Source organism: Haliaeetus leucocephalus, unplaced genomic scaffold (assembly GCF_000737465.1).
Source record: "Haliaeetus leucocephalus isolate CR32 unplaced genomic scaffold, Haliaeetus_leucocephalus-4.0 Scaffold68, whole genome shotgun sequence".
Lineage (NCBI taxonomy): Eukaryota > Metazoa > Chordata > Aves > Accipitriformes > Accipitridae > Haliaeetus > Haliaeetus leucocephalus.
Window position 1 is genome coordinate 3004813 of NW_010972504.1, and position 18020 is coordinate 3022832.

At 53.5% G+C, this 18020-nt stretch overlaps 1 protein-coding gene across 1 annotated transcript; it reads left to right on the top strand.

Moving 5' to 3' along the window:
- Positions 1–1782: 1782 nt before the first annotated feature.
- KLHDC8A (kelch domain containing 8A) lies at positions 1783–6363 on the top strand. Its single transcript, XM_010579422.1, has 5 exons — positions 1783–2158; positions 3774–3938; positions 5240–5455; positions 5849–5950; positions 6170–6363. The coding sequence occupies exons 1-5, from the start codon at positions 1783–1785 to the stop codon at positions 6361–6363; spliced, it is 1053 nt and encodes a 350-aa protein (XP_010577724.1).
- The last annotated feature ends 11657 nt before the right edge of the window (positions 6364–18020 follow it).

The following is an 18020-nucleotide window of genomic DNA, read 5'->3' on the forward strand; positions in this document are numbered from 1 at the left end:
GGGATCTGCCTCGTTGCTCCATGCTGTGGTCCCTGGAAAGCATCAGGATACCCACTCGCATCACCTGAAGTGATGGGTGATGAAAGGCGGCTGTAGGTGGCTGTTGCTAAGCTACAGGCTCTGTCTGCTCAGGTTGTCGGAGGGCTCGGAGAGCTGAAGGGCTGTGGTCAGACCTGGGGAGTAAGTGCTGCGGCCGGGCAAGGCGGTGGGCTGCAGGGAGGAGATGACCTGTTCCTGGCTCAGGGAGTTTTGCAGAGCCCACTTGTTTACTCTCTGCTCCAGATGAAGCAGCAGGAAACAAGTCTGGTTCTCCTTTTTGGGAGAAGGGAGTCCATCCCCTTAAGAAATCCAAGGGCTATAACGGTTGGTTGCTTTGTGCTTAGGTATCTTAGATAGGAAAGAGCAAGTTGGCTCTTTGCATTTCACCCCACAGCCACACTGTTGTATCAGAAGAAAAAAAATAACCCCAAGCAGCAGATGGGCTGGGGCACTGGCCCTGGGCTGGGTGTCTGCCAGGAGGCAGGGAAGTGGGTCCAGGAGTGAATCTCTGCTCCAGGGGCTTTCAAACGGTGGTCCACAGAAAAGCAGAGCCAGCCAGCCCTGCTTTCCTGCTGGGGAAGCTCTTTTCAGGAGGTCAGTGGGACCTCAGCATCCGTGGGGAAAAGTCTCGGAGTCAGTGCATGAGGAGAAGAGGGAATGACTCTGTCCTAGAGCAGAGCACTGCTCAGCCAGCAGTATGCCTTCTTTGGGTTTTTTTGGCAACTGCTCACTCTACCCTACAGTCCTGTCTCCAAATGTTCGTGCAGGCAGCATGTGCTGGGAGAGCCTGCTGCGTCTGCAAGGGCAAAGATAAATCTTACTTTGTTTTAAGGGCAATTGTTAAACAACCCCAGTTACACAATGAAGGCGGAGATGCTCAGTGCAAAACGCACCTTATTCCACGCTGGGCAAGTGAGCAAGCCGCTGCCTTTGTTCTGTTCCGTTTGTCCTCTCTGGCCTCCTGTGCTAATTAATCTCATCTGCATGGTTAACAGCCATTCTGAGAGAGGAGACGAAAAAAGACCATGGGTTTCCAGCGAGCGCTTGTGCCTTCTCCTCCCTGGGCTGTTCTCTGGATCCCTCACAGCTCCACGGCTCAGCCCATGGATTGGGGCTGGAGAGGCAAGGGCTGGCTTTCGCCTTTCCCAGCCGAGGGCTACCGGAGCGGGTCCTTCCCTGGGTCTGCAGGGGGATGTAGACAGGGGTCAGGAGGAGGAATCAGGTCAGAGAAGGAGGATGCAAGGAAAAGTTCCCCAGCAGGCAGGAAAACAGCCAGGGAAGTGAGCAGACGGCTTGCAGCCTCCTCAGTTTGAATGTCGCTTGGGGGCGGGGATGCTCAGGGAACAGGATAACAAACTGACTCCAACCTCTCTTGCCTTTTTATTACATTTTTTTTTTACCCTCCCTCTTTTGTTTTGTTTTATTTTTAGGATCGGTCTCTGCATGAGCTTCGGAGGCAGACCTGGAACTGCGGGATTAATGGAGATGCAATGAAAGGTACCGGTCGCTGCTGTTCTGTCGGGGGGTGGCGGAGGGGGCTGGTGGCTGGGGGAGGCTGTCTGACGGGGATGCTCCCATCCCTGCTCTGCTCCAGGCTGCCTGCAGCCCTGCCAGGGGAAGGATGGTGTTTGCACTTTGCGTTTCTCTGTTTTTCCCTGGCACTTCTCTGTCTGCTCTGTTTTGCAGCGTAGCCAGCCCCCTCCCGTGGGCAGGGACCGATGCTGCCTCGCCCCGCCAGCCACCATGGAGCTAGCTAATACCAAAGATTTCCAGTGGAAAACCCTCGCCCCGCTCCCAAGCCGCAGGGTCTACTCGACCTTGGTGGAAGCTGGCGGGCAGGTGTTTGCCATCGGGGGCTGCGATGACAACGGTGTCCCCATGGATTGCTTTGAGGTCTACTCCCCTGAGGCCGACCAGTGGACCTCGCTGCCACCCATGCCCACGGCTCGGGCCGGGGTGGCCGTGGCCACTTTGGGCAAGAGGATCATGGTGATAGGAGGGGTTGGAGTGAATCAAATGCCGCTGAAGATAGTGGAGATGTACAACATAGATGAGGGCAAGTGGAAGAAGAGGAACTCACTGAGAGAAGCAGCCATGGGCATCTCGGTGACGGCAAAAGGCAAGGAGGGTTCAATTCCTGCTGTGTCCTTCCAGGGCAGGGAGGGATGCCTGCGGGGTGGTGGGATGGGGAGGGTTAGCATCGGTTGGTGCATCAGGCACAAAAGCTTTCTGGGCAATGGCGCAGGGTTATGTTGTTCTAGAAGCACAGAAAAGGTTTTGGAGAAGTTAAACCCTGTGTATTTGTCATATCCCACCTGCTAAAGACGACTGTTCTGTGGGTGGCCAAAAGCAGATAAACCTGGGGACTGCTCTGTACAGTCAGCCCTGGAGCCACGAGGGCCATGGCTGTGGTGGTACCTGGGGGTATTTCAGACAGGTCCAAGCTCCAGGGCCTCAAATCAAACTTTGCCAGGGTTTTGTAGCAAATTCTGGTCCTTGTGTGCTGCAGATCCTGGAAAAATAGGAATGGTGCTGCTGGCTGAGCGTAGCCAGGCTGGGAGGACCTGGCTGAGCTGTGGAGCCAGAGGTGAAGGTCTGAGCTGCAAAATAGCTTTGGTTTGAAGAGACATCTCTGGTCCAAACCAGAACCAGCCATGAGAGAGTCAGCTTCATGGTCATGGGCTCAAATCATTGCACAAGGAGGGGAAGCGGCTGGCCTCATGGGGGGGTTCCTGCGTAGCTCCCCTCCAAAAGCTTAACCACTGCCTTAAATAGGGCTTGATAAAGGCCTGTGAGGCTCTGCCTTATCAGCCCATCTCCTTTTTTAATTTCTAAGCAGAGATGCGGAGCATTGATTTCCTTTAGCATGCTCTGCCATTCTTTGAAGAGCCTGGGGCTGGGAGTTGTGTTCCTGAGCAGCATGCCTGAGGTCAGCCAGCTTCCCACCGTGCCTGGGATTACAAATCTAATCTCCAGGCAGCTTCTTTGAAAGCTTCTTGGTTTGTTTGCTTAAGTGGGTTTAAAAGCTACCATCAAGGAATGTTTAAAAATAATGTTTACCATCTTGGAGATGATTTTCTCTCTGAGTATAAGCTTGCCTGACTGATACGAGAGGGTCAATTTGGTGCAAGAGGCCAGGAACAGAAATAGCTGCCCAAATCCTTGCAGTGTGCAGGCTGCTCTCTGCTTTTTCAGCTGCCTTGTAGGGCTGCCCGCAAGGGCAAGGCTGCCGTCGCTCCTCTCCTGAATCTTGTCTGTGGGGTGAAGTGTGTGTTGAAGGAGATAATGTGGGTGCTGTGTAGGTAGGATTTTGTTTCAGAGAGCCAGCTTTGCTGTTAGCCAGAGGTGGATATAGCTGATACGGATTTGGTGGGGGAACAACTAGCCGTGGTGCCTTGTCTTGGCTCTGAGCCCTCCGGTCTGGGTCACAGAGCTGCCATCCTGTGCCAGACCTTGGTGGGACAAAGCAGGAGCTGAGCTGAGGAGCAGCAGCCCCCAAACAGAGGAGCAGGGCTGGGGGAAGAGCATTGGTGTTGCTGTGGGGAGCGGGAGGTTAGTGCGTTCCCCTCTGCCCCGGAGATGGGAGCTCGGGACATATACAGGGTCACGGGTAGGATTGAACAGTTCTGGTCCACATCATATGATGGCACGTGTTTTTGCAGGTGGGTATTTCTGATGCTTTCCTATAATAATTTTGTGGGACTAATTTTTTTTTGCTTCTTGGCCTTGTCCAGACTATAGAGTCTATGCAGCTGGTGGGATGGGATCTGACCTGAGGCCGCACAACTACCTGCAGCACTACGACATGCTCAAGGACATCTGGGTGTCGCTGGCGGCCATGCCCACACCCAGGTACGCTGCCACATCCTTCCTGCGAGGCACCAAGATCTACGTGCTGGGTAAGAAGCAGTCCTGCTGCCGCCTCCTCCTTGGGCAGCAGCTCCTTTGATCTGAGCACTGAGAAACCTCCTTGGAAGAGGCTTTTGGGAGTGCTCTTCTCCATCCCTGCCTGCTTTCTCATGCATTCAGAAACACCAGCTTGCAGCTGTAGGTTTTGAGTGGGGCTGGTGTGGGGTTCGGATTCACAGCTCCATAGCAAGCATCCATGAGAGCCCCTGCACCCTTGAATGCCCCAGGAACTCATGGGTCTTGCAGCAGCTCTGTGCTGGGTGAGTGGCCACCCCTGTCCCAGGCCCATCCATGGCTGCTGGCAGCTGAGGGTACAGCTGGTCTTTGCCAGCTCAATTTGCAGTCCTGTGACTGCACTAAAAGCCCTTGGACTCAACTAGTGAGCAAAAATACCTTTATGCGGTTTATAAGAGCACAGTACTGCGCAGCTTCACAAAGGGTCTGCCTTTGGCAGAGGAAAGACCTGCTGTAGCTGGGAAATGCTGGACCGAGTCTTTTGCAGGGGAGAATTTTCATTATGTTTGGCTTACAGAAAGGGAAACTGAGGCAGAGAAATGTTGCTGTCAGCTCATGGCCAAATGGCATATCGGGATCAAAATGCAGGAGTCCTGATTGTTCAAACTGCCAGACAGCCCTGGCTTTCTTTAGGGGTTACCAGAAAAAAAAACCTCTTTGATCTATTTTGCAGTTTGCTTGCTGCTGGCGAACAGTTTGTGGGCCCAGTAGCGAGCACAGGCTCTGCCTTCAAAGGCACGCTGAGCATCTGAGCTGAGAATAGCTGTATTCATCTGCATCTGATGGGTAGAAGAATAATACGCATCTTTGGCGGTGGTAGCAGCAGCTGCTCTGGCTCTCCTGCTCCGTCAGGAGCTTGGCAGCAAGGCCGGGGCTTGCTGGATTGCACTGGCGCTGAACTCATCTGAATTGCAAAGGCTCCCTGAGAGCTGATCCCTGCTCTGCTGTGAATTTGTCTTGATTAAACTGGTGCATACTAAACACCTTCCTGTGCCAGCGACCCGCTGCTGCTGGTGTGGAGGGAAGCGGAGGGTGTGATGCACTGAAAAATGAAGTGTTGTCATGTCATGAACCTGCAGTTAAAGGAGAGGGAGCGCAAGGGTGAGAAGTTACCTGGCTCAGCAAACCCTCATGCAGGTGACTTGAGACCTGAGGACATCGTATCGGCTGGCAGTTCGCTCTCAGCATGCCCTAGGAGGCTTCTCTGGTTCTTGCTGCTGTTGGCTTGGTGCTATGAGCCAAGCTGACCTTTTTCTTTCCATCTTCCCTGCCCCAGGTGGAAGGCAGTCCAAGTATGCTATCAATGCCTTTGAGGTCTTTGACACAGAGACCAGGTCGTGGACCAAGTTTCCCAACATCCCGAACAAAAGGGCCTTCTCCAGCTTTGTGCCCACAGAAGACAAACTCTTCAGTCTCGGGGGCCTGCGGCAGGGACGGCTCTACCGGCAGCCCAAGTTCATGAGGACCGTGGACATGTTTGATATGGAACAAGGTGGGGGCTGTCCCGGCTCTGTCCTTCCCAGAGGAGGAGGGTGGGTGGCACACAGAGCTGTGCTTTGGGGCTTTGCTGTCCTTGCAGAGCTCAGAGCTCTCATCTGCTGAGTCCTGGGACTGCTGGTGCCTTGAGCTCAGCCTAGAGGAAGGCCTGTGGTCAGGATTAACAAGTCAAGGCAGCAGAGGGGAAAAGCATGGTCCTGAGGTAGCTGGATTCAACAGCTCCCTCCTGACGTGGTGATGAGGAAGCTGACCCCTGTGTCACGGGGTTTTATTTACCCCAAGGTGCAGCAGCAAAACTGTGCTTTCACAAGCAAGTAGGTCAGAGAAGCTAGATGGTTTCCCAGGAGTGGATGCTCCTGTAATACCCAGTCTGTCCTGTCCCTCCCAGGTGGCTGGATGAAGATGGAGCGCTCCTTCTACCTGAAGAAAAGGCGAGCAGACTTCGTGGCTGGCTACCTGAAAGGCAGAGTCGTTGTGGCTGGGGGGCTAGGTGAGGCACTGGGGGATGGTGATAACACTTCAAAAGCATATGTGAGTCATACATTACCGTTACAGAGTAGAGAGATCCTGGCCCTGGCTGGCCTGAGGGAGCAGGGAAAACGGACCCCATAAGGGGATGGGGTCCAGAGCACAGACACTGTCCTGGAGCAGACGAGGGACACTTGCCAGTGCTTCCCAGGTGACCCAGTACCTCGCTTTATGCTTCCAGGAAACCAGCCAACCGTCCTGGAGTCCGCAGAGGCCTTCCACCCCGAGAAGAACAAGTGGGAGAGCTTGCCCCCCATGCCCACCCCACGCTGTGCCTGCTCCAGCATCGTGATCCGGAACTGCCTGCTGGCTGTCGGTGGGGTGAGCCAGGGCCTGAGCAGTGCCGTGGAGGCCCTGTGCCTCTCCGATTCCTAGCTGGCTCCTGCCTGGTGGAGGACCTTGCCCCTCGCTGCCTCCAGCAGTGGTGGTGGTGCTGGTGGTGGTGGTGCTGGGCAGCTCTCAGCGGTGCTGGGGCTGGGTGAGCACCATCCAAGCTGGCCTGGGAGCCTAGCAGCTCAGCTCTGCCTGCCCGTAGTTAAACCCAGCCTTGCTCTGGAGCCATGGCTGGCAGGAGCCCGCAGGGCTGCTCTTCCTCTTCCTCCTGGGTGCTGCCGTTCCAGGCCAGGATCCCCCTCCCAGTTGTCTTCAGAGCTCTACAGGGAAACCCAGATGAAGGAACTGCTCGCAGCGCTGCTGTGTCATGTCTCTTGCCAGCAGGAAGGACTCTGGAGATCAGGGCATTGGCAAGTTCTCCCTGCAGCCATCCTGACCCACTACTGAAGGCGACGGGTTTGAAGGTGTTAGGGTTGTCCAGACAGGTCAGTGGTGATTCAGGGAAAACTGTTGTGATGTTGCCCTCTTCGAGCATCCTGGGATCTACGCGTGCTTCCCTGCATAGATCCCCTTGGCTTGCAACATGGGAAACTCTTAACCTGCAGCCAGACCCAGGGGATCATTCTTTTGCCTTCATAGCAAGGCTTTTCCTGCAAACCTGTAGCATTTGACTGTCACTTTGCCAGGAGCTGGAGCAAGGGGCTGCCAATGCTCCTGGGAGGGATGAATGCCCAAGAGACTGTTTTGGCTAGAGGGAAGACCTTACGTTTGGCACAGGACTAGCACAGATACTGCCTTTGCTGGGTTTCATGCAGAGATGGCCTCAACCTACAATATTCCAACCCTGTTTTTAGCTCCTTTAATGATTTGGGATCTTCTGTTCAGCCCAGGGAGAAAGGAGCAAGACTGAGCCTTGCCTCTGGTTCTGGAGCACTCTCACCCCGGGGCCGGGCAGTGGCCTTGGTGATGGCTTTGTTGGCCATCACCTCCTCTTTGGTTTCGTTCTTCCCAGGCAGTTTGTGGGAGGGCTGTCCAAACCGCCGGGTTACAATTCTAGCTTATAGCAGTTGCACCATTAAAAGCTGTCTTCAGAAAAAAAACTTCGGAGAAGGCTGGCTGTGCTCCGGACTGCATCAGGACTGTCATTTTTATGAAAAGCTGGGACCCAAATTAAAAAGGGGTTGGGGACGGGGCGGGGGGCTAGCGCAGGCAGCCATCCCGGGGGTCGGTGGGCTATCCCGTGCCTTGGGCACTTGCCCCATCGCTTGTTCCTTTCCGCGGTGTCCCATCCCTCTTTTTTGCAAGCGGTTCCTGGGCTGCAGGGAGAGGTTTGGAGGAGGAGGGGGGATCCCCGGGGGCAGCTGCGGGGCTCCGCCGGGGCCGGACCCGCTCCCGCCGCTGCGGAGCACCGAGGACACCGTGCGGCGGCCGCCGCAACGGCAGGGATGGGGACGATGGGGATGGGGACGATGGGGATGGGGACGGGAAACCCCCGAGCTGGGCTCCCCGGGGGGGTCAGGGACCGGCTCCTCTGCCTGTATCTCCTCCGAGCATCACTCCTCTGGTGAGACTGGGCTGGGGCCGGCTCCTGCCCCTTCGCGGAGAGGGATGTTCGTTCCTGTGTGCCGGTATTTGCGAGGAAGCGAGTGGTTCCTTTTGAAGTGCAGCCCTGTCGGCTCCGAGTCCCCTCTCTCTGATCCCAAAGTGCTGCGTAGCTCAGAGGAAAGGGGAAAGGCACCAACTCTGCAGCTAATAACCTACTCGCTAATTATTTACATCCCACCCGCTTGTCCCAGGCCGTGTACATAGGCACAACAGTGTTTGTCCCCATCCCTTGTCACGTTCCCGTCTGTGGTCCTGATGCTTTGTTCGTCCAGGCGCCGTGTTTTGGAAGGCTGTATAGATACAAATATCTAACTGCAGAAAGGAGCTCTACCCCTGATGCAGATACGCAGCTCCGGCCAGGGTGGAGGAGCTGCCCGCAGCAATGCTGGGTTGTGTTCCAGGCCTCCGGTGAGGAGCACGGAGCCCAGCAGAGACAATCTTGACATAGTGCAGTCGAGCAGGGCTCCAGGGTGAGATCTGCTGGGGGGTGAGGCTGCAGGGAAGGGTGAGCGGGGCACCGGGGCCAGGCATTTCTGTCTAACAGCATCCTTGGATGATTAAAGGTCTGCTGGGTCTAGCAGAGCTGAGGGAAGGTGCTAAGAGCACCCCTCTGCGTGTGCAGCCCTGGGGGTGCTGTCTGCTGACCCCAGAAGGCTCATAAAACATCCCTTTGAACTGTAAAAATTGGAGGAGGACGGAAGAGGCTTGGAAGGAAAGAGGGAGCCTGCTCCCCTTCTAGAACAAACCCTGTGTCTCCTAGTGCAGCGGATCTCCATTTCACCTGCCTCTGCACAGCCGAGAGTCTCTAGCTCTTAATGAAGTGTTTTCCTTTGTCCTTAAGGAACCTTTCCCACACACAGCACAGCCTGATGCTCCTCTGCTCTTGCTTTCTCATTAGCCCTGAGCCCTGTTTGTTGCAGTGAGGCCGCGCTGGTCGAGGCTCAGGGTTCGGTGCTGCTGGGCTGGCTTTGTTAAGCTGGAGCAAGGGGAGGGGGAATCTGCTCTCTTTGTCTGGCTGCAGCACAGCTGGAGGCTGATCCTTTGCTTTCTCCCTCCAGAAAGGCTGGAGAGAGTGACAGACAAAGCAGTGTCATGGGAGTAAACCCGCTCTAGGACATAATGAAGAGATGGGGGACTGGGGACAAGGCTGGGGGGAGATGGTCAGTAATCAAAGCTGGGGGGATGTGCTGAGCATCATTTAGAGAGGGAGAGAAAGAGGAACTCTCTGAGTTGCAGCATAGTGAGAAGCAGATCCGGGTCAGCTGCCTTTGCGGTGAAACCCAAGCTCTCATCACCAAACAAGATCCCTGGTACGTCCGTCCCCAGAGCTGCTGTCTCCCCAGCCAGCAGCAGGTCACTCTGCGGTGCTGGGGATGCTTTTCCCCATGCTGGTGCTATGCAGAGTCAAGTTTTCACAAGAGCTTGAAACCTAGATGTCATTTAGACTTTTCCAGGTGTAGTTCCCATCCTGAGCAGCTCTCCCAGGGGTTTGTTTCCATGTCTATCCTGATTTCAGGGACTGGGGGGCTTCCTGAGCAGCTGTGAGCTTTTGCTGTGACCCCTAGTGCACTCTGCAGCCACCTCCTGCTTTGTCTGCTGGCTTCTCCCCAAAATCTGCCAGGAAAAGCAGCTGCTGAGACTTCAGACACTTCCAGCATGCCTCTGCTGCACCGTGCTTCCAGATAACACCCACTTGGAGGCCTCTGTACCTGAAAAATTGAAGCACTTTCCCTAGTAATAATGTCATTTGCTTTTTACCAGCAGATCATAAATGGCTTAGCAAACACAGAGAGGTAACCAGGCAGCAGGAAGGTGAGAAAAGCCGTACCCGTAATTACGTGGTCAGTGGCAAAAGCTACGATTAGAGGGTAGGTCTGATTGGCCCCTGTGCTGGGCTCTGCTTGTGGGAGCCCACCACTTCGGTATGGCCCCTCTGATCTGGCTTTTGGTGGCTTGAGTTCAGCCTGGTCCCTAATGGGGCTCAGGGACCTCCTGGGCTCTGCCAGTGCCTGACCCCTGCTGAAGGAACCTGGCTGTGTTTTCAGACTGTCTTTGATTGCTTCAAGAAAAGGTTTCAAACTTTTAAGCATGCTTTTGAGCTGTTCTGCTGGGTGGCAGAGCAGCCCAAGGTGGGGCTGGAGGAGCTCTGCTAATTAATCATGGAATAAGAGATTTAATGAGATTGCTGCAGAAGCCAGGGAAAATCAACCCATAATTCAAAACACAGAGTTTGTTACAGCCACTCGCCCTGGAACAGGCTATTTGAGTATCCACCCCAGATGTCCATGTATGCAGTGTGAATGGCACTAAGCAAAAACAACCCGATGGCAGAGACTCGGAGGTAAGAATGTGTCCCATCCACAGCACTTGCACTGCACCCCGAAAATGGCTTGGTCAATGCCATTCCTGACCCCCAACCCCTCCTGGGCTTCCTTGCTATTGCTGGACTTCTCTGGGGGCTCATCCATGGATCTTCTCTGGACCAAGGGCATCTCTCTCATGGGGATGATGGGTGTCCAGCAATCAGCAGCGAGCCGTTAGGCAGCACCAGGTTATTTAAAGTTGCTTCTGGGCTTATCAACAACTGGAAGGAGATGCTGTGGGACTCCAGCCACAGCCACCTTCTTGCCAGCCACCCAGCCTCCTTTGAGAACCAGCAGCCCTTCCCTGGCTCCTCTTGGCTCGTGGGAAAACCCTTCTAGTGGGTTGAGATTCCCTCCAGGAGCAGGTGAAATCCTCCAAACTTTCTCATTACCTCTACAGGCTTGATGGTGGCATTCACTAGTTCCAGCATGCTGGCAGACAGGAGCTGGAGGATTAAGTGTCTCCAGTGATGATTCTCACAACTGCACCTTGAATCGTGCTGTTCTGTGTTGTTCCTACTGCTGTGGGAAATAGAAGACTGCAGGAGATAATCTGCTTTTGTTTGCAACAAAAGGGCTGTGCCTGCCCTCCAGGTGATGGAGATGTGACCCTGAGCCAAGGCTGGGGAGCAGGGAGGTGAATCAGATGCACCCTGACTGTGTGTGTAGGGTTGTTTGTTTTTAAGAAGTGCTGTGCTTGTTTGGGCTGAGCAGTGCTGGATGGGCTCCCAGTCTCCTCCCAATGCTCTGAACGGCAGATGGCATCCATGGGCTGAGCCCAGGCTGGACCAGCACCTCCTGGCAGGCATTCTGCTGGAGCTGGGGGGGGTGCCCTACCCAGGTGGTGATGGACTATGCTGCTGACATCACAGGCTGGCTCCAAAATGCCTTTTTGGGTTGTGCAGGGATCCTAGCTGATGGCATAAGGATCTAGCAAATAACTTGATATGAAAAGGATGTTATGCATCTCCTCCAGCATTTCGTTCCCATGAACAGGCATCACCTCTGAGCCTAGACACCTTGCAGTAGCTATGACACGAGCTGAATTCTGTTCTTGGGTCTCCCAGGCAGATAGTCTGTAATGCTGCTGCACAGTGTCAGTCAAGGAGATGTCTGTGGGGTTGAATCCTGCTCTTGCTCGCACTGCTGCAGCTCCCTGAGCTCTGCAGTGAATCTCTAGGGATTAGATAGCTGCAGCATTTGTTTCCCCAGATGCATGTTGCCTATGCTTTTCAGTAGATGATTCTGAGTGCTTCCATCTTTGAAACTGATACTTGGTGGAGCTTGTTGTGCCTAGAGGGACAAGATAAAGCCTCAGCCGGGAGGTCCAGCCCAATGATCAAGCCAGCCCCATGGAACGGGGCCTTAGATGGGAATTGCCAGCAGTGGAGGGTGAGATTCCGTGGCTGCGTGGGGCAGACGGCCACTTCTCGGGGCAAGGGGTGATGACAAACCCCTTTCTTCTCCGGAATGGTTTGGCTGTTTAGCTTTGGCCATGGCACAGAGGTACCCTGTGCTGCGAGATGTGTGTGCCTGTGCGCGTACCTATACAGATGCACAGAGAGGAAAGTCGTGTGTGTTGGCGTGGGTGCACACACAACTCGGTGCGTGCAGACGCCCTGCACCGCCAGCACATGTGTAAGTTGGCACGGACGTCCGTGGGACCGGGTTCATGTGTGATAGCACACGGGGCTGTGTGTACATCCCTGTTGCAAAGGCTGCAGCTGTGCTGTGCTCCTGGGAGATGTCAGCCAACAAAATTGCCACCACGGTGAGCAGGTCGGGGAGCAGGCAGCTTGCAGGTTCACGCCACGGGCTGCACCCACGGCTGGGTTTGTCCGGTGTTACGAGAGCACATACCTGTCAGCCACTGTCATCTCCAGCAGGTACTGCTGTCTGAGCCACAGCTGTGACAAACAGAGCTGCTTCAAGAGATTTCGGGGAGGTAGTCGCATGGATTCACACATTGCCCCAGCTCAGTGGGTGGCAGACACGCACCATGTCCCATTGCAGCATCTTGGGTTGCGTCGTTCCTCCCTGCTTTGTTCCAGAGGAGCTGCTGCCGTGGCTGGGGTCGTTCCTGCTCACAGAGAAGAGAGTTTGTGGCCTCGGCTGGCTGCTGCTGCCCTGGTACGTTGGGCAGGGCTTCCCAAGGCCAACTGAAAACAAACTGTGGTGTTTGTTCTTCAGGGGCAGGGAATTCAGTGAACGGTCTACCTCATCTCACATTGTCAGGATTACTGGTGTCTGTTGTCTGACATTGAAAACCTATTTAGATGCCGATTCAGTAGTGTATTTAAGGGGTGTGCTTAGACCTCAGTGTAGAAGACCTGTTGATGTCAAAGCACGTTTGCTGGACCTGGCCTTTAAATTGTAGATGGCGGTGCAAAGGAAATCTTTTAGAAATAAAGCAAATAAATATAAAATAACTGGTTTTCAACCCAGCTTTCTTTCCAAAATATGTAGTAATTTTAACCTGCCTTGGAGAATTGTTGTCAGCAATCTTGAGAATGGATTGGTAATTGCCTGCGGTATCTTTTCTTTTAATATATGTATTAGCTCTCAGAGAGACTTGCCTTGAAATGGGATCACGTTTCAGTACACCAAGTGCTTTGAACGTGGCATTGTGGCATTCTTTCTTACTGATCTTCAGTAGGTATGTCAGCCAGCTCCTCCTGTCTCTGGGAAGCTGTAAAAAGCTACAGGCTGGTCCTTCTGTCCCAGCCAGCCCTCAGGTTTCACAGGAGCCCTGTGCCCACCAACCTTCTCAGCAGTTGCGGTCTGTTCTCTGTGCGCCTTTATCTGAAACCCAGCTGAGCTCTTGTAGTTTTCCAGCTACCTAATGGGGCTCAACAGATCCTGGAGCTGGCTGCTGCTGTGTCCTCGCCTGAACTCCCGATACTCGAAGTTGTGTTTACTGAAAGCCAGGCTTTTCAGTACCAGTGCCGGTGGCTGCTCCGACACAGCAGTGCCCATGGCTGCGCTGGTCCTTCTGCCAAAAAGCATCGCTTCTTATTGTCCCTGAGCAGACTTTGTCTGCATAAGGAAACCTCCTTAGAACAACCTCTAACAGGTCTGGTTGCGGAGCAGAAATGACTCCTGTACCTTGCCGTGGGCCCATAACACACACAGCAATGCTCTGCTCGGCTGGTCCTGGCCATGGGAGGAAGATGCTGTTTGGGGTCAGTGCTGCCCTTCGGCCATCAGTCGACCAACCCTTCCCCAAAGGAGACCCAGCGTGCTTTTGTGTGAATGCTGTCGTACAGCTTCAGCGCTGAATTTGTCTTTGGATAGCTGGGAATAGAGCTCCTCCATGCTGCCGGAGCTGCAGTGGCACCAGGAAACACTCGGACCTGTCTCTTGCTGCCATCCCTGTATGTGCTGCCCTGGCCCTGTTCGGTCCCCAGCCCTGCAGGGACACCAGTTGCCCAGTCACAGCTGAGCCAGCCCGGCCGCTGCCAGCAGACAAACCCATTCCATCGGCATCCGCCGGCACTGGGACGGATATCGAGTCACTACCCTGAAATACAGACGCTTCCTGCTCTGAAAATAAAAGCTCCAGCTTTTCTGGGGGGACTTTGCTTATCTTTTTTTTTATGAATGCCTCAGTATTTCCGTAGCCCCATGTGCTGCCGCAGGCTCTAACCTTCCCTGCCGTGTCTTCCAGCGCCTGGGAATGTATCGCGGGGCATCCTGGGTTGTTTGATTTCTACAATCTGTTTGATCTGTAGTAGGGGGACCTTGAATGAGACAGTATAATAGAAGAATACTATATATAAGAATGTATTTTATTTATCAGATATGTAAAATTTTCTCTCCTTGGTGTGGGTAACTTGTGATTGCTGGTCTGTGCATTGAACTCCCATTAATTGTGTGTTAGAATGAGCCGTGGGCGTGTATGCGAGAGGAGAGCAAAGCCCAGAGAATTGCTCCAAACTCACCAGTATAAGAGAAAACTGTGTGCGAGTCCCTGCTCAGCCCTTGCTCCCCCTTGTCTGGGGTTTGCTGGTTTTCAGTGGGGGCTTCAGCCATAGGGGTTAATGTGTGTTGTAGTGACTGAAGTACATGGCTTGAGTCGGATGGGGGTTGCCATTTTGGCTTTTATTCAACAAACATTTAGACTGAAGTGTAATTCAGACCACTGCACATCTCTCTAGCAATTTCTGAAGTAAACACCGTATAACGATGATGGCCAGGTTCTCACCTGATAATGTGACGATTAAAAATCCAAAGAAGAAAAGTTCATATTTTGAAGCGGCTGGTTCCTGGCCTCGTCACAGTTTGGACTAAAGAGCTCATAACTCTAATGGTTAAAGGAGGCGTGTGTCACTGACCCGGGGTGGCTCGCTCCGTACTAGTGGCCAGGAGATGAGGTTCTGGGACCTTCCGTGGCTGGTTCAGCTGCAGAGTGAGCAGAATACCAACCCGGGAGCCTGTCCTTCCCCGCAGGCTGTACCCCGGCAGGGCCGTGCCCGCACGCTGCACACAAACCAGGTCATTCCTAACTACAGTTTTGCTTCGCTCTTTTTTTCTTCTTGGCATGCTTCATCATCACTCACGTTTCTACGTGTGGAGCCCCTCCAAGAGCGATGCTTTTTTCTACACTGTCCAGCTGAATGAGGTGATATTTCTGCTTTCTCCAGCCGTGATCCATCCTTGGCTGCGGCACATCCCTTATCTCCAGAGCTCCACAGAGCAGGGAGCTCCCTTCCACTCACCCCGCCGTGCCTCTGCCTCTGCTGGCAGCGATAAGGCGAGATGGCAGGACCTGGGTTCACGAGCACCACGGTGCAAACATTACCAGGGTAATGGAGTTTTGCAAAACGATCCTTTGAAATGACTAGCCTGGGCGCAAATCTGCCCACCGAGTAGCTATCAAGCCAGAAAAAATGAGCTTGGCTTTACCCAGAGCAGACGTATGGGGATGGCTGGAGTCTGTGGGCTGGTGTAATGCACAGCTGCGGTGGAAGTGGGGGGCAGAGGTGGCCTCTGCTGTAATCATTAGATGTGATAGGCCATAAATTACTTTTCAAAAGGCTCCTATTGGTGCTAATGTGTTTCCCTTCTTCTGCTGATGGATGGGGCACCCAATTGGGAGGATCAGAGCAAAACCAGTTTCCTTAGTGTTTTCCGAGGAGGAATGGGTTTCACACCTGCCTGAGCACTACCCAGCAGCAGGTGAGGAATGCTGCCAGCTTGGAAGACCACTAAGGAGAGGCGATCATTAAACTTTTTGTTGTCTTTGGCATTTTGATGCCTAGTGGAGCTCTTCCCTCCTGGAGGGCTCACTGCTGTAAGCGTATCTTCTGGGGAAAGTTTATTCCTTTACTAGTCCACGAGCAGAGGTGAACAGAGCCGGTTGCCACCGAGTCTAAAAGTGGAGCCGTAGGTTTTGACCACGACGTGGATGTTTCCAGCACTGAGGTAATGCTGTAGCATTTATTTAAAATAATAAATAAATAAATATAAAGTTAGGAGCCTGCAAGTAAACAGAGCTTCCGTTATGACAAAGCATCCAGTTGATTAGACTAGCTTTGAGCAGGTTTACCTGACATCGAGCCAAATTCCTTCTTGACTTTCATGTTGGTTTTAGCGGACATGCACTGGGGCCTGTGGTACAAAGGGCTGCCGCTGGAGAAACCCTGTTTAGGATTTCTAAGGCTGCAGCTGGGGGAGGCAGGGGGAATTTTAGTGGATTTCCCCACTGTTGAGAAAGCAGTAGCAATACTGTTACAATAGAGGATCCTTATCAGTGGATTCCAGTGGACTTAGATCTGTGTCCCTTGACATTTCCATTAAAATAGGCTTCCTGAGCCAGTCTAGAACAAAAGCATACCTAAGCCTACATATCAACGACAACACAGAAAATTGCAGAAAAGAATTTATCTGGTAGAAACATAAAGAGAAGCTACCCAAGGCTTGCTTCCTTTCATCACGGGGAAAGCCTCTGGAAAGCATCCTTATAAATCAACGGCAGTATTAAACACGTGCTTAAGGTTAAATGTGTGCTCAAGTGCTTTCTTGGACCAGTGGGCTAAACCACGAGTGATCCCACAGCTGCTGATAGCATTACTCTGCGGGCTGGCGGTGCCCAGGAGACACAGACACTTTCATCTTAGTCAAGTGAAATTGCTTTGTTTATTGCAATAAGGTAGGTTTGTACCTTCCCCCTTCAACCCTTCTGCAATCTCTGGGCTGTGCCTGAACAGGATCCTATCTGTTTACTTTGACATTGAAATTACAGCAGTTTAGTTAATCTCATCTACTCCTTGTTTATCTTCCCTATGGGTCCTGCTGGCCACTTGCAGATTGAAACGCAGCTCCTGTTACTGCACAGTAAATAATTCATTACTGCAGCTCACTGCTTCAGCACAGTATCTCCTTTGGACAATCCCTCTCCATACTGGTGGGAGATGACTAATTTTAAAATGATGAGAGAGATTTGCCCATGGGTTATGGGATGTTCAGCTGGGGGGGGGCGGTTTGAGGGTGGAAAGGATGCAGGACCAGTCTGAAGCTGCGAGAAGTTGTTTGTCTCTGACATCTTGTGAGGAACAGAGGTGCCACACGGCCATTGGCAATAAAAATTAGGGACAGTGGCAGTACGAGATACCTGTGCGTCCTAACTGTGTCGAACTGGTAGCTAATACGCCGTCCTTCCAGCACGGAGACAGATCACAGCCACGGGCGAGCAAAAGTTCGGTGCACGGCCGTCTGCATGACCTGGATGCCGGTGCCTGTTGTTACAGCTACCCTGCAGGGCGAATGTCCTCAACAAGTTGTTTTATAATCTCACTCCTCCGATACCCAGATTGCAAGACCAGCCAGGGGACTGTGACGCCTTCCTGGGTCTCATCCAGACAAAGACATGGCACGGCCATGGTACGCTGAGAGCGGGTGCTGGGCCATTGCACGGCTCCAGCCTGTGCCACCGCTGTGCTCAGGGACACAAAGCGGGCAGAGAGGGGCTGGTGCTGGATTAAATCATCCCTCGCAGATGGTCCCGAGCCCCTGCTCTGCCTCACCCTGCCAGGCTGCCCTGAGCTGCTGGAATTGGTGGGAAAATCCAGGTCTGAGTGTGGGGATGAGTAATGCTGTAATCTCTTTCTTCAATCAATACGGTGTGTCCTCACACATGCCAGAGCTGGGCAAGAGCTTTTGTTTTGGCTGCTTTGGGAAATAATTGCATTCTTTTAATATCTCAAAACAAAGATTTACCACAGGGGCAAAAAGACCACACGGGAAGGTGCTGCAGATTTAACCAGAAATGTCCATAAAAAGCCTTTGCGTGGGAGCACCGGAGCAGCCTGCAGACGTTTGCCCCCCCGGCTCTGGTCACGGAGCACCCTGCTCCCTCCCAGGCCGTGCGTCCAGGAGGGCGAAGCATGGTCCTGTGGCGAGCGTGGACGGGCTGCGCTTGCCCAGGCCTCTCCCCTCTCTGATTTTTGCCCTCAATACCGATTTTTTTTTTTTTTCCCAAGACTCCTGAGTGCATCGTGGCTCCTTACAGCAAACCACCTCTGTGCGCGCGTGTCTTGGCCGGCCGTATGTCTGTCTCCCTCCGTGTCCCCGCATCCCGGGCGCTTCGCTCCGCATCCTCCCAGTGCTCTCATCTTCGCAGCCTTTGGGTACCAATCTCTCCCCGCATCATCTTCTGGAAAGTCCTCCCCCCCCCCCCCCCCAAGTCTGCGGGACACCCCTTTACACCCCTTGCTACCCCTGTGCCCCCCC